The sequence below is a fragment of the Caretta caretta genome, chromosome 9 (genome assembly GCF_965140235.1).
Source record: "Caretta caretta isolate rCarCar2 chromosome 9, rCarCar1.hap1, whole genome shotgun sequence".
In the NCBI taxonomy this organism is placed as follows: Eukaryota; Metazoa; Chordata; order Testudines; family Cheloniidae; genus Caretta; species Caretta caretta.
This window is the reverse complement of record NC_134214.1, coordinates 55,485,152-55,500,508: the sequence shown is the minus strand read 5'-3', so window position 1 is coordinate 55,500,508 and position 15,357 is coordinate 55,485,152. Positions and strand designations below refer to the sequence as shown.

Genomic DNA, 15,357 nt, shown 5'->3' with positions numbered 1-15,357 from the left:
ACCTTCATGTTCTCTATACTAGTGCGCTCTCTCACCTTACTTTCAGTACTTGGACTGCTGGTTGTTGTGACCTACTACTGTTCAAGAGAAATAAACATTGTAAAAAATGAATGTTAATGTCATGAGGTGAGGAGGGGACGTGTAGAGGTTCAGTGACATGAGGGTTGTAAAAAAATGCGCTTGTATTTTTGCATGTTGGGTTCAAATGACCAGACTATCCTTATTCATACTATATTTGAGTCACGCATCAAGAAAGTGCCTCAACAAGTTATGATTCGGCACAGGGCATGGTTTCACTCTCAACTTTTTTTTGCTCCTTCCAGTACCCATATGCAGGATCTTCAGGAGGTGACCCAGGACCTTCACTATGAGAACTTCCGCTCTGAGAGACTTAAAAGAGGCGGCAGGTTGTCAGTACATGGTTACAGTCTACCGTTGTCTCCTCTGAGTCTACCTTTCTGTCTGTCCTTCCCCCTTCTCATGCTGACCTTTCAGTAGCAGGATCTGATGTACCATAGGATGTTCAGGAGCTGTAATCAAAAATTGGAAGCTGATGGATCAGTCTCTAACACCTTAGATTTAAACATGAATAGAGGAAATGAATTGTTAGTAAATCTGGATAGACAATTGAGTTATACTTTTGCTTCTGGTTTCATTGGGATTTGTCCCTCTTCTTCCCCCACCCCCCCACTCGTTATGTAACACACCCTGTCCATCCCCTACCATTGTCCTGTCACCAGCTATTTGACCTAGCTAGCTGCCTCTTAAATTTTTTCTTCCAGGAAAAGTGATGGCAGAAATAGCCCCTTACTCACCAGATCTGCTTCCTGTGTATTCAGAATCCTATTTGCTGATTTCATTGACTAAAATAATTTTGTGCAGGTTTTATGCCTATTAATTTTGTTGGCTATGCAACATTATGAGAGATTCTACTCTCTTAAAGTTTGACTGCTGATATAGTATCTAAGAACCAGATAGTATCCTTGTGCATCACTAGAATTGATTAGTACCATCTAACTAAAAACTGGACAGTCTTGTTTGTGCAACTCTTTTGAAGGCATTGGTGTGCAGGTGTCACTAGTTTGGCCTGCAGAACTTTCTATGGTGATGGTCTGTCAAGGCAGGTTTCCCCCACTCTGGCACTTCGAGTGCAGAAATTTTAAAAATTAATACTTGCCACTCCAGGCTTGTATTAAACTCCCAAGGTTACAGCTTTTCTCTGACTTTGGCTTGGTAAACACTGCCACTAACCAAATGCAAAACCCCTTTTGGAACCCCAGGAAGACGTACCTGGGAATTCCTTCCTGTGGGGTACCCTCAAGCCCTTTCACCCTTCTCCCTCCCCTCCCCCCAGCCTTCTGGGGAAGAGCTGAGAAAGAAAACAAAAGAAATTAGCTGTTGCCACCAGCTAATTAAACAACATATGCACCAACCTCTTAAGACACCAAAAATCCAATCCTGTTCTTTAAAAAAGGTAAATTTTATTAAAACCAAAAAGAAAGAAAATACATTTGGAACCTAGGCTTTTGCTAGATTTTAAAGAGCAATTCCAAAAATTAAGCACCCATAATAGCTTTCTTGGGGGTTCAGCTGAAAGGTTACAAGCAAACAAAAGCATCTGGGGTTAGTACAGAGGATTCAATTAGCCATAAGAAATAAACAGAAATAAAGCAAATTGCGTCTTTCTAAACATTTCTGATCTACTTGCACATTTGGGAGTTCCAAATAAGTACTAGGTATGATCTGATGATTTATGATCATACCTGGCCTAAAGCTTCTCATAGCATAACTGCTCCCTGTTCCCCTCTTTCCCGGAGAAAAAAATAACAGACAGAAAGGGGAAGTTTTTTCCCATTTTAAAAAGTTCTAGCCTTCCCATTGGCTCTTTTGGTCAGGTGCCCACTCCCTTTCCTTTACCTGTGGGACTTTAACAACCCTTTACAGGTAAAGCAAGCAGAGACCAGCCACCAAGAGGGACATTATAGCTAACTGGCTGGCTGGGTGTCCATAAAAGGGAGCTTACACCCCCCTCCCCTTCATTTATCACATGGTCTTTGAGAAGGAAAGAACTGAATTTGTCTCTGAGGCAAGGCTAGCATTCACTGGGATGGGGAAAGAGATTCTTGTAAACTGAAAATAGTTGATCCCGGAGTCATTGTAAAGATACCTATGGAATGCCATGGTCTGTCTTTGTACAAAATCCCTTTTCAGAGTAGCACTTTACTACTCTGAAGGATCAGAAACAGCTGTAGCTGATCTAAAGCTTTAGGTTCTATCCGTTGTTCTCTGTTCAGAATGCATGTTACACTGGGTATATGCAAACCACACTTCCCACTACTAAAAATTGAATTCTAACTAGTTTACTGTCCTCAGGACTCAGTTGGGTGCAGGTAGAGCCAGTGGATGTGAAATGAAGCTGTGGCAGCAGCCACTAATAAACTCTTAGGCTTCCTCACAAGCACCCATTGCCCACTGGCAGGTAGGCTCTACAGCTCCCTCAACCTTGCTGGATTAAGCCTTTAATAAGGAGTGATTTACCTTTAGTATGCTAGTTTGCTAATCAAGAACTTGTAAGGCCTTACCTGTGAGGAATTCCCAATAGTTTTTAGCACCACAGCTTTCTTTTTCCTCCAACAGCTGTTTGGCCCTCCATCCTGAAAGGGTTTCCATGGTAGTTTCCTGAGAGGGAGGAATGGGAAAAAGAGAATGAGTTCTGTTCTCTCCCTCTTTCCCTTATGTTCTTTTAAATTCTCCCTACCATTCTCAAAGAAAGGGGATAGGGTGGTGGTAATACTGTGAGATGGAGGCAAAAGATATTATATTCTTGAAAGTGCCTCCAGGGTTAGAAATCAGTCTTGGCAGTCTACTTTGAAAAGGAATTTAATGTTCTCACCAGATTCTACTGTATGGGCAGGTGTTTTTTTTTCTTTAAAAACACAAGGTAAACCTGAGGTTCCATTACAAGCACTTTATCTTACCTCCTGCAAACTGCATGGTTTTCCTATATTGCAGAGTAGTTGACAGATGATGCCTACTTTAAATATGCTAGTTCCCTTTTCTCTGGCAGGTTAGAGGGTTAGAGAATCAGAGCTAGATCCTTCACAGCAGGAGTGAAGGGGACAGGGACTGCTCTCATTTTGATTAAAAATTCATAGAATCATAGAATATCAGGGTTGGAAGGGACCCCAGAAGGTCATCTAGTCCAACCCCCTGCTCAAAGCAGGACCAATTCCCAGTTAAATCATCCCAGCCAGGGCTTTGTCAAGCCTGACCTTAAAAACCTCTAAGGAAGGAGATTCTACCACCTCCCTAGGTAACGCATTCCAGTGTTTCACCACCCTCTTAGTGAAAAAGTTTTTCCTAATATCCAATCTAAACCTCCCCCACTGCAACTTGAGACCATTACTCCTCGTTCTGTCATCTGCTACCATTGAGAACAGTCTAGAGCCATCCTCTTTGGAACCCCCTTTCAGGTAGTTGAAAGCAGCTATCAAATCCCCCCTCATTCTTCTCTTCTGCAGGCTAAACAATCCCAGCTCCCTCAGCCTCTCCTCATAACTCATGTGTTCCAGTCCCCTAATCATTTTTGTTGCCCTTCGCTGGACTCTCTCCAATTTATCCACATCCTTCTTGAAGTGTGGGGCCCAAAACTGGACACAGTACTCCAGATGAGGCCTCACCAATGTCGAATAGAGGGGAACGATCACGTCCCTCGATCTGCTCGCTATGCCCCTACTTATACATCCCAAAATGCCATTGGCCTTCTTGGCAACAAGGGCACACTGCTGACTCATATCCAGCTTCTCGTCCACTGTCACCCCTAGGTCCTTTTCCGCAGAACTGCTGCCTAGCCATTCGGTCCCTAGTCTGTAGCTGTGCATTGGGTTCTTCCGTCCTAAGTGCAGGACCCTGCACTTAACCTTATTGAACCTCATCAGATTTCTTTTGGCCCAATCCTCCAATTTGTCTAGGTCTTTCTGTATCCTATCCCTCCCCTCCAGCGTATCTACCACTCCTCCCAGTTTAGTATCATCCGCAAATTTGCTGAGAGTGCAATCCACACCATCCTCCAGATCATTTATGAAGATATTGAACAAAACCGGCCCCAGGACCGACCCTTGGGGTACTCCACTTGATACCGGCTGCCAACTAGATATGGAGCCATTTATCACTACCCGTTGAGCCCGACAATCTAGCCAGCTTTCTACCCACCTTGTAGTGCATTCATCCAGCCCATACTTCCTTAACTTGCTGACAAGAATACTGTGGGAGACCGTGTCAAAAGCTTTGCTAAAGTCAAGAAACAATACATCCACTGCTTTCCCTTCATCCACAGAACCAGTAATCTCATCATAAAAGGCGATTAGATTAGTCAGGCATGACCTTCCCTTGGTGAATCCATGCTGGCTGTTCCTGATCACTTTCCTCTCATGCAAGTGCTTCAGGATTGATTCTTTGAGGACCTGCTGACTGGCCTGGTGAGGCTGACTGGCCTGTAGTTCCCAGGATCCTCCTCCTTCCCTTTTTTAAAGATTGGCACTACATTAGCCTTTTTCCAGTCATCCGGGACTTCCCCGGTTCGCCACGAGTTTTCAAAGATAATGGCCAATGGCTCTGCAATCACAGCCGCCAATTCCTTCAGCACTCTCGGATGCAACTCGTCCGGCCCTATGGACTTGTGCACGTCCAGCTTTTCTAAATAGTCCCTAACCACCTCTATCTCCACAGAGGGCTGGCCATCTCTTCCCCATTTTGTGATGCCCAGCGCAGCAGTCTGGGAGCTGACCTTGTTAGTGAAAACAGAGGCAAAAAAAGCATGGAGTACATTAGCTTTTTCCACATCCTCTGTCACTAGTTTGCCTCCCTCATTCAGTAAGGGGCCCACACATTCCTTGGCTTTCTTCTTGTTGCCAACATACCTGAAGAAACCCTTCTTGTTACTCTTGACATCTCTTGCTAGCTGCAGCTCCAGGTGCGATTTGGCCCTCCTGATAACATTCCTACATGCCCGAGCAATATTTTTGTACTCTTCCCTGGTCATATGTCCAACCTTCCACTTCTTGTAAGCTTCTTTTTTATGTTTAAGATCCGCTAAGATTTCACCATTAAGCCAAGCTGGTCGCCTGCCATATTTACTATTCTTTCGACTCATCGGGATGGTTTGTCCCTGTAACCTCAACAGGGATTCCTTGAAATACAGCCAGCTCTCCTGGACTCCTTTCCCCTTCAAGTTAGTCCCCCAGGGGATCCTGGCCATCCGTTCCCTGAGGGAGTCGAAGTCTGCTTTCCTGAAGTCCAGGGTCCGTATCGTGCTGCTTACCTTTCTTCCCTGTGTCAGGATCCTGAACTCAACCAACTCATGGTCACTGCCTCCGAGATTCCCATCCACTTTTGCTTCCCCCACTAATTCTACCCGGTTTGTGAGCAGCAGGTCAAGAAAAGCGCCCCCCCTAGTTGGCTCCTCTAGCACTTGCGCCAGGAAATTGTCCCCTACGCTTTCCAAAAACTTCCTGGATTGTCTATGCACCGCTGTATTGCTCTCCCAGCAGATATCAGGAAAATTAAAGTCACCCATGAGAATCAGGGCATGCGATCTAGTAGCTTCCGTGAGCTGCCGGAAGAAAGCCTCATCCCCCTGGTCCGGTGGTCTATAGCAGACTCCCACCACTACATCACTCTTGTTGCACACACTTCTAAACTTAATCCAGAGACACTCAGGTTTTTCTACAGTTTCGTACCGGAGCTCTGAGCAGTCATACTGCTCCCTTACATACAGTGCTACTCCCCCACCTTTTCTGCCCTGCCTGTCCTTCTTGAACAGTTTATAACCATCCATGACAGTACTCCAGTCATGTGAGTTATCCCACCAAGTCTCTGTTATTCCAATCACGTCATAGTTTCTTGACATCACCAGGACCTCCAATTCTCCCTGCTTGTTTCCAAGGCTTTGTGCATTTGTATATAAGCACTTGAGATAACCTGTTGATCGCCCCTCATTCCCAGTATGAGGCAGGAGCCCTCCCCTCACAGACATTCCTGCCTGTGCTTCCTCCCGGTATCCCGCTTTCCCACTTACCTCAGGGCTTTGGTCTCCTTCCCCCAGTGAACCTAGTTTAAAGCCCTCCTCACTAGGTTAGCCAGCCTGCTTGCGAAGATGCTCTTCCCTCTCTTCGTTAAGTGGAGCCCGTCTCTGCCTAGCACTCCTCCTTCTTGGAACACCATCCCATGGTCGAAGAATCCAAAGCCTTCTCTCCGACACCACCTGCGTAGCCATTCGTTGACTTCCACGATTCGACGCTCCCTACCTAGGCCTTTTCCTTCCACGGGGAGGATGGACGAGAACACCACTTGCGCCTCCAACTCCTTTATCCTTCTTCCTAGAGCCACATAGTCCGCAGTGATCCGCTCAAGGTCATTCTTGGCAGTATCATTGGTGCCCACGTGGAGAAGCAGGAAGGGGTAGCGATCCGAGGGCTTGATGAGTCTCGGCAGTCTCTCCGTCACATCACGAATCTTAGCCCCTGGCAAGCAGCAAACTTCTCAGTTTTCCCGGTCAGGGCAGCAGATAGATGACTCAGTCCCCCGGAGGAGAGAGTCCCCGACCACCACCACCCGCCTTCTCCTCTTGGGAGTGGTGGTCGTGGAACTCCCAACCTCAGGACATAGCATCTCATGCCTTCCAACCAGCAGAGTCTCCTTCTGCTTTCTCGCCCCAGACATATCATCTGGTCCACTCTCCGCAACGGTACCTGTGGAGAGAACATGTTTGTTTTGAGTTGGGGGAGATCTGAGTTTCAGGTAGAAATTAATCAGGTATGTCTTGGCTTAAAAAAGTTGAAAACTGCTTTTGTACATTTCAGCCACTAGAGGGTTACATGATCACACACTAACAGGGCTGACAATCTTTCACAACCAGCAGTGGATTTTCCCTGCTGTTAAGACTGGAGAGAGAACCTAATGGGTCAGAATAGAAATGGGTTCCAACCCCTCTATGATAGTAGTTCAGTTCTTTCTCCAGGCAAACCAGCAAGCTATTAATCTGTTTTCAGCCACCTTGTTTTTTGAAATTGGAACCCCTCTCTAGTCTTTAAAGGGATTTTGGTTGAACTGGATTCCTGTTATCTAGCAAGTGTTTCAAGAGCTTGATGTCTATATATAGCTTTAATATAGAACTGGTCTAACTGGGATTGTGTGTTGCTCAGAATCTCATGGAGATTAAAAGTAGAATTAAAACTGAGCTTTCTGCCTCATAATCTTGAAAACAGGAAATAGGTAGTGTACACCAAGATACTCTGACAGATTGATGAGGATAGTCAATATGTTTTGTTTAGATTACACTAAAGATGTTTTTGTCTCCTATCTAGTTATAAGTTTAGGGGTTGTATCTTACTTTGAGTATTATGAAGTGTTGGGTGTCAAATTACTATCTTTTTAGTCAACATCAGTTTGTTGTCAGGTGCATAAAGTAAACACTTAATGTATGGCATACTTGTGGCACCTTAGAGACCAACACATTTATTTGAGCATAAGCTTTCGTGAGCTACAGCTCACTTCATCGGATGCATTCCGAATGAAGTGAGCTGTAGCTCACGAAAGCTTATGCTCAAATAAATGTGTTGGTCTCTAAGGTGCCACAAGTCCTCCTTTTCTTTTTGCGAATACAGACTAACATGGCTGCTACTCTGAAACTTAATGTATGGTTAGATATGCATACTTCGCTCTGGACTCATGCCCGCAACACTACGCAACAGCTAGAGAAGTGTATCAGCTGCTGCTGGATGAGGTGTGAGGAATACCAGGAGCTGGGAGTCCTTGTGCCACACTAGCATCGCTCCAGGGTCCTCTCCAGCATGGTTCTAGCTCTCGAAGGATGCCATCTGCTGGCAATACATGGAAAACCTGAATGGAAGGCGGACCAGGGCAAGGCATTCGAGGTGACATGCAAGTGGGAAGCCAGCAACCACTTCCTCCCCGGGGGCAGCTTCATCCAATTTGCCGACTGGAGGTTCATCCACAGGGCCTGGCTCAACTGCATCCCATTGAATGGAGCCGTCCTTCATGGGAATCAGGACGAGCAATGCAGGAAGTGCAGCTATGCCAATGAGACGCTACCCCATGTCCTGTGTAGCTGAAAGCCCCATTCCAGAGCCTGGCAGCTGCAACACACCACCATACAAGATCGCCTGGTCAGAGCCATCCCACCACCCGTAGAGAAGGTTGCCGTGAACTCCACCATCCCCGGAACCGACAGCCAACTGCGACCTGACGTAGTCATCACCAGTGAGGACTGGAAGAAGATCATCATGGTGGACATCTCAGTGCCCTTGGAGAGCAGGACCCCAGCCTTCCGCAACACCAGAACTCAAAAGATGGAGAAATACGCCCCTCTGGGCGACGCCTTGAGAGCTAAGGGTTACCAGATTCAGACAGACACGCTGATCGTCGGAGCCCTGGGCATATGGGACCCCAGTAATGAGCAAGTGAGAGAATGTGGAATTGGTCAGTGCTACACTCTGCTGATGTGGCAACTCATGGTGTCAGATGCCATCAGGTGGTTGAGGGACATCTGCATAGAACACATCACCAGACATCGGCAATACCAGAAGGGATGAGCTGGAGTGCCAATGAGAAGTGCAGTGGGGAAAGTAACTGAAATACTTTCCTCATGGGTTGTATTTTCCAAATGGACAATCTACCCTAAATGCTCAATTTCTGAGGTTCAGTCTACACTCATTCCTATATTTGCTTTCTGCAACCAACTCTCAAACACTTTTCATGAGTGATGTACCAGAGTATTCGGATTCTAAATCTAAACTGTATTGTTAAATTTATTCACCTTAATTTGGGTTATTGCAAATTATGCACTATATGTATCTTATGACTTTTTTTAAAACAAACTATGTATTGTGGATAATCTAAGCATTATACCGAGATGTACAGACATTCTTTTCTTAACCTGTGTACTATATAATTTTTTTTAACATTAGCTTTAATAAACATTTTTTAATTTGTATGGGTCTTTCACGCTGCAGTGGGGAGAGGAGGAAAAAAACGGCAGGGAAACTTGGGCATGTGTAGTACTTGAAACTACTTCTAACACCTTGACATTGGCTAAATTTCAAGTTGAAGTGGCCCTTGTAACTTGCATTGGATTACTTACACAGTAGTTAAAATTTAAACCTTCTTTGCAAGTGCTATTGGCTCCTGAAGCCAGGCTGATTGTTGACAGCATCATCACTCTTCTGTAGCCTACATAGGTGATAAGCGTACTTTTTAGTGGTTGTTAGCATTTGATGCTGTGTTAACAATATATATTGCTCTTTGTACCACTTCCGCTTACCCCTCTACACATGACTGCAAAACTGATCTTAGACTGATTTGCTTGGAGCTTGCTTTTTCCCAGTAAGATCTCCAAACAGATGTATACGCACTTTTAAAAAACCTGTATTCTGTTGTGTCTCTCAAACTGCCCCATAGGTGGAGAAAGGGAAGAATGCTGCTCTGCCCTCATTTTGGGAGGCTTTCAGATATGTATATCAGTGAGCACCATATAAAATATCTAGGGTTTATATCCTATTTAAGTCACTTAATCAGGCGTGCACGTGTTTTGTAACAGGTCTTACCAGATACATTGCTAAATGCACCCACTTATTGAGCAAGTTGAATTATGTATGGAATATATAGCAGAGTAAAGGAATTAAGGTGTTGGTCCCACTGAGTCAATGGTAAATGCAAATAAAATTCCCAGGTTATTGGAATGGCAGTGATATGCTACATGAAATTCAGCTCTGAATTAAATGGCAAGGTATTTAGAAGCCATGAGGAATTGTGAAGGATCTCTTTCTTCTGAAAAAGCTCTAGGTTTGCACTTGGTACTTTGAGAAGACATTTTGCTTGGTCTTAAATCTTGATAGTAATGTATGGCTTTTCATATGGTTGATCAAACCTGTGGCATATGCTAGTTCTATTTCATGTCTCTGATCTTATAGGAAACAGTTCTAGCTGCAGGGGCAGCCAAATTCCTGACACAGATCCTAGTGGGCCTCTAGGAAAACCCAAAACTGATGCCCAGTTATTTTAACATGTCACTTCTGAACTCATGCTCATAGTTTGTTCATCTTAAATTTCTGCTTTGCTTCAGTCATGTCAATATATGAACCTTAGCACCTCTTCTGAGATGGGTCTACCTGTGCTACTCTGACATGGTTTTAGAAAATAAGGTGGTTGAACTTGTGAAGGACAGAGGAGAACACTGGAGTACTTGTAGCATCTCTAGTAAATTGTGTTTAGGTGCTGGTGAACAAATTTTGTTTGATATTAGCATACCTCTGTTGTGGTAATCAAATACCTGCATGGACACAACTTTATTGTATCAATTACTGCACTTAAACACTGTTCAAAAATAGTACTGAGTCTTGCATATAGATCAAGGATGACAGCTGTCTTAATTCACAGCAAGTAACCTTCTGCATTCCTCACTTGTGCCTGTGTTAAGCTCCTTTGTTCGTTTTTCTTTTTCTATTTTTGGGAGGTGGATGGGGGGGAAAAGCGGTGTACTTGCTCTGAAAAAGGTTCATTCTTATGAAAAATGTTTTTCAGTTGATGTGAGGAAAGTGCCTAAATCCTGTGTGTATTTAAAGAAACTGCATGTGAGAGAGAAGAATGCAAGTCTGGTTCAGAATGAGACTCTCGGTTGCGTAGTCATAAGATTAAGATTTTTGTCAGTTATTTTTAGTAAAAGTCAGGGACTGGTCACAGGCAATAAACAAAAATTCACGGAAGACCTTGACTTTGTTTTGTTTTTTTTTACTGACAAAATGAGACTAATGTGGGATGAGAGCCTAAGCCCTGCTGTGGAAGGAGGGGAGGGCTCCCCTGGTAGCCTGGGGCTGAAGCAGAAAATGTCATAGGGGTCTCTGGAAGTCATGAAATCCGTGACTTCCAAGACCTTAGTGACATAATCTTAGCCTTACCTATGGACAGATATAAAACTGCCACTTTAAGTAAATGAACCAGAAGGCACACACGTTGATGAATGTTTATGCCTCTTTGTTTTAATCTTAGGAAAGTTGAAGATGAGGAAGTGAATAAAGATCAGATTTTGCTGGAAAAAGAAGCTGAAGTAAGACTGCTTTCCTTATAGACAAGCTTTGTATTGCAAAAATGCCCACTTTTCATTCCTTAATTATTTTCTTTGGGGCTAAATATTGCATTGTGGTCTCAGTGCAGAAGTTTTTTTAGGTTTTGTTTTTGTTTTTTAACAGTTAAAACAATTTCAGTAGTGAGTGACAGGAGTATGAAAACTTTCTCTCTTAAGAATGGTCACAACTGCTTGCTTGCTTGCTCTGGTAATTCCAAAGCTGATTTTTTTTTTTCAAAATTCCAACTTGGAGGGGACTGGATAGCTCAAGGTAATGAAAAGAAAAGGAGTACTTGTGGCACCTTAGAGACTAACCAGTTTATTTGAGCATGAGCTTTCATGAGCTACAGCTCACTTCATCGGATGCATACCGTGGAAACTGCAGCAGACATTATATACACACAGAGATCATGAAACAATAGCTCCTCCCACCCCACTGGTAATAACTTATCTAAAGTGATCATCAAGTTGGGCCATTTCCAGCACAAATCCAGGTTTTCTCACCCTCCGCCGCCCCCCCCCCCCCCCCCCCACTCACACTCACTCTCCTGCTGGTAATAGCCCATCCAAAGTGACCACTCTCTTCACAATGTGTATGATAATCAAGGTGGACCATTTCCTGCACAAATCCAGGTTCTCTCACCCCCTCACCTCCCTCCAAAAACCACACACACAAACTCACTCCTGCTGGTAGTGACTGTACCTTGGGAACCTTTAATCTCCTGGCTGCCGGCTCATATCTGTTTTGGATCAGAAAGTAGTTTGCCATCTGCTGGTTGTTTTAAGTCCTTTGTGAAATGAGCCTGGGCTCACTCCAATTTATAGTGAGCAGATGTGACCATATTACAAAATCCCTGCTACAACTGACATCCGTCTGCACCTTCAGAGCATTCTGAGGCACCAGGTTATTGAATGGACAGTTGACACTGAATTATCTTCTTGCCTCTGATACAGTTCTGCTAAGCCAGGATTATCCACATATCAGGGCAGTGGGGAGAAGCTTGTCTTGTAATTATAGAATTTCAGCACTTTAATAGGGCACCTTTCCATGTGAGTTTAATTTCACACTTAGCATATAGTTGTTACTCAGCGTTGACAAGTGTGAACAGCATTACAAGCAAAAGGAGATTGCATACTGCAATTAGAATTTGCATTTGAACATGCACTCTGATAATCAGTCAAATAACTTCCTTTCATTACTAACTCCCCCCCACTAATCTGATGAAGTTCAAGTGCAGAGTCCTGCACTTAGGAAAGAAGAATCCCATGCACTGCTACAGACTAGGGACCGAGGGGCTAGGCAGCAGTTCTGCAGAAAAGGACCTAGGGGTTACGGTGGACAAGAAGTTCAATATGAGTAAACAGTGTGCCCTCATTGCCAAGAAGGCTAACAGCATTTTGGGATGTATAAGTAGGAGGATTGTCAGCAGATCGAGGGACGTGATCATTCCCCTCTGTTCAACATTGGTGAGGCCTCGTCTGGAGTACTGTGTCCAGTTTTGGGCCCCACACTACAAGAAGGATGTGAAAAAATTGGGAAGAGTCCAGCGAAGGGCAACAAAAATGATTAGGGGACTGGAGCACATGATTTATGAGGAGAGGCTGAGGGAACTGGGATTGTTTAGTCTGCAGAAGAGAAGAATGAGGGGGGATTTGATAGCTGCTTTCAACTACCTGAAAGAGGGTTCCTAAGAGGATGGAACTAGGCCAGAGGCAGGCAAACTCCGGCCTGCGGGCCACATCTGGCCTGCAGGACCATCCTGGCTGGCCCTTGAGCTCCTGGCCAGGGAGGTTGGCCCCCGGCACCTCCCTCACTGTTCCTCCTCCCCTGTAGTGACACTGCCACGCGGGCAGTGCGGCTTGCTCTGTCCAGGCAACGGGGCTGCAGACTCCTGTTGCTCTGAGCGGCATGGTAAGGGGGTGGTGGCAGGGGGAGGTTGGATAAGTGCCAGGGGGTCCCAGGGGGCAGTCAGGGAACAGAGCAGGGGGTGGTTGGATGGAGTGTAGCTTCTGGGGCAGGGAAAAGGGGGTTGATAGTGTGTGGGAGTCAGGAGGCAGGGGTGTGGATAGGGGTCAGGGCAATCTGGGGGTGGGGGGGAGGGTTGGATAACATGCTGGGTCCCTGGGGGCCTGTCAGAGGGTGGGGGTGTGGATGGCGGGGGCAGTCAGGTGACAGGGAGTAGGGGGTGTTGAATGGGGGTGGGGTCCCGGGGGGGGCAGTTAGGGGTGGGAGGTGGTGGTCAGGGGACAAGGAGCGGGAGAGAGGGGGTGTATGGGTCGGAGGTTCTGAGAGGGGCAGGAAGTGGGAGGGGGGGCAGGAGCCAGGCTGTTTGGGGGGGCACAGCCTTCACTACCCAGCCCTCCATACAGTTTTGCGCCCTGATGTGGCCCTCTGGCCAAAAAGTTTGCCTATCCCTGATCTAGACTGTTCTCAGTGGTACCAGATGATAGAACAAGGAATAATGGTCTCAAGTTGCAGTGGGGGAGGTTTAGGTTGGATATTAGGAAAAACCTTTTCACTAGAAGGGTGGTAAAGCTCTGGAATGGGTTACCTAGGGAGGTGGTGGAATCTCCTTCCTTTGAGGTTTTTATGTCAGGCTTGACAACGTCCTGGCTGGGATGATTTAGTTGGGGATTAGGCCCTACTTTGAGCAGGGGGTTGGACTAGATCAGGGGTCGGCAACCTATGGCACGTATGCCAAAGACGGCACATGAGCCCTTTTTTTTTTTTTTTTTTTATTTTTCCCCTTAATGGCATGCTGCTGCCTGCTGGGTCCCAGCCACCAGCCCCACTCAGCCAGCTGCCAAACCCAGGCCAGGATCCAAGCAGGCAGCAGCGTGCCATTAAAAATCCTGCCCACCTTGGCCTGCTCTTCTCTGTGCCCCCCCCTTCCCCCCCACGGGGGCAGGGTGAAGAAGCTTGGTCCTGCTGGCTGCTGCTGCAGGGCAGGCAAGCTCCCCCCTCCCCAGCCTCTTCCCTAGTGTGCTGTGTTCCTGCCTCTCCTCCTCTCCCTCCCTGCTGCCAATCAACTGATGGCCCTTGCGAGGGAGGGGGAGAAGCGGAGTCGCAGAGCACTCTCTGCTCCAGGGAGGAGGCAGAGAAGAGGTGGAGACAGGGCCTTGGGGAAGGGATGGTGGAATCGGGGCATATCCCCTCCAGCGCCCTGCCATGATCTGCTCTGGGCAGGGGGCTGGAAGCACACCCAGCCCTCTACCCTGATCCCTACACCCCCTGACACACACCCAGCTCTGACTCCAGCACCCCCCACACACCCCAGCCTCCTGCCATGACTCCTGGGCCCCTGACATTCCCACCCCCACCCTGAGCACCAAATGGGTGCTCCTGCACACACACACCCGCACACACACATTCCCGCCTGTGCCCCTCACACCAAATGGGAGCTGCACTGGTAAGCACTCCACACCCAAACCTCCTGCCCCAACCCTGAGTCCCCTCCCTCATTCTAGCTCCTGGCCAGACCCTACACCCCAACCCCCAGCCTGCTCCTTCACCCCCAGCCCTACGGTCAGTGCACTCCCACCCTCAGCTCAGTGCAGAGAGAGAGGAGGAGAATGGGCTAGAACCAGGGAGAACGTAGGTACCCACTCTGTGGGCAGGGCCAGGATCCCAAACCGGCAGCAGGCTGAGTGGGGCCAGCAGCTGGGATCCTGGCTGACAGGAGCCAGCGGATGGAACCCCAGACTGGCAGCCAGTCTGGGGTTCTGGCTGCTGGCCCCTTGCCAGCCGGGATCCCGGCCGCAGGCCCCATTCAGCCTGCTGCTGGCCTAGGTGAACGGAATCCCAGGCTGACGGCGGGCTGAGCGGGCCAGCAGCATAAGATCAGCATTTTAATTTAATTTTAAATGAAGCTTCTTAAACATTTTGAAAACCTTGTTTACTTTACATACAACAATAGTTTAGTTATATAATATATAGACTTATAGAGAGACCTTCTAAAAAAGTTAAAATGTATTACTGGCACGCAAAACCTTAAATTAAGGTGAATAAATGAAGACTCGGCACACCACTTTTGAAAGGTTGCCGACCCCTGGACTAGATGACCTCCTGAGGTCCCTTCCAACCCTGATATTCTATGATTCTAGAGATGAGCTTGTAGTCCTTCACAGCAGGAAAAACATCTTGCTCCCCACAATTGCAGAAACCTTTCTCTGTGTCCTTTTAACAAGGACAAGACCCCTTCTGAACCTCCTGCCTT

The 15,357-nt window shown here is 46.6% G+C and overlaps 1 protein-coding gene across 10 annotated transcripts in view; it reads left to right on the top strand.

The window, feature by feature from the left end:
• Nucleotides 1-15,357, top strand: part of SEPTIN2 (septin 2) — a 54,189-nt gene that overhangs the window by 25,674 nt on the left and 13,158 nt on the right. For 6 of the 10 annotated variants that reach the window (XR_012669928.1, XM_075132326.1, XM_075132323.1 and 3 more), the window contains 2 exons: nt 324-410; nt 11,065-11,122. Coding sequence is in view for 9 of the 10 variants with exons in the window: in XM_075132326.1 (XP_074988427.1) it covers nt 324-410; nt 11,065-11,122 (145 nt within the window). In the remaining variant the exon portion in view is untranslated. Of the gene's footprint in view, nt 1-323; nt 411-7,664; nt 10,782-11,064; nt 11,123-15,357 lie in introns of those variants that run through there. The other 4 variants (XM_075132319.1, XM_075132325.1, XM_075132324.1 and 1 more) reach the window with 4 other exon arrangements.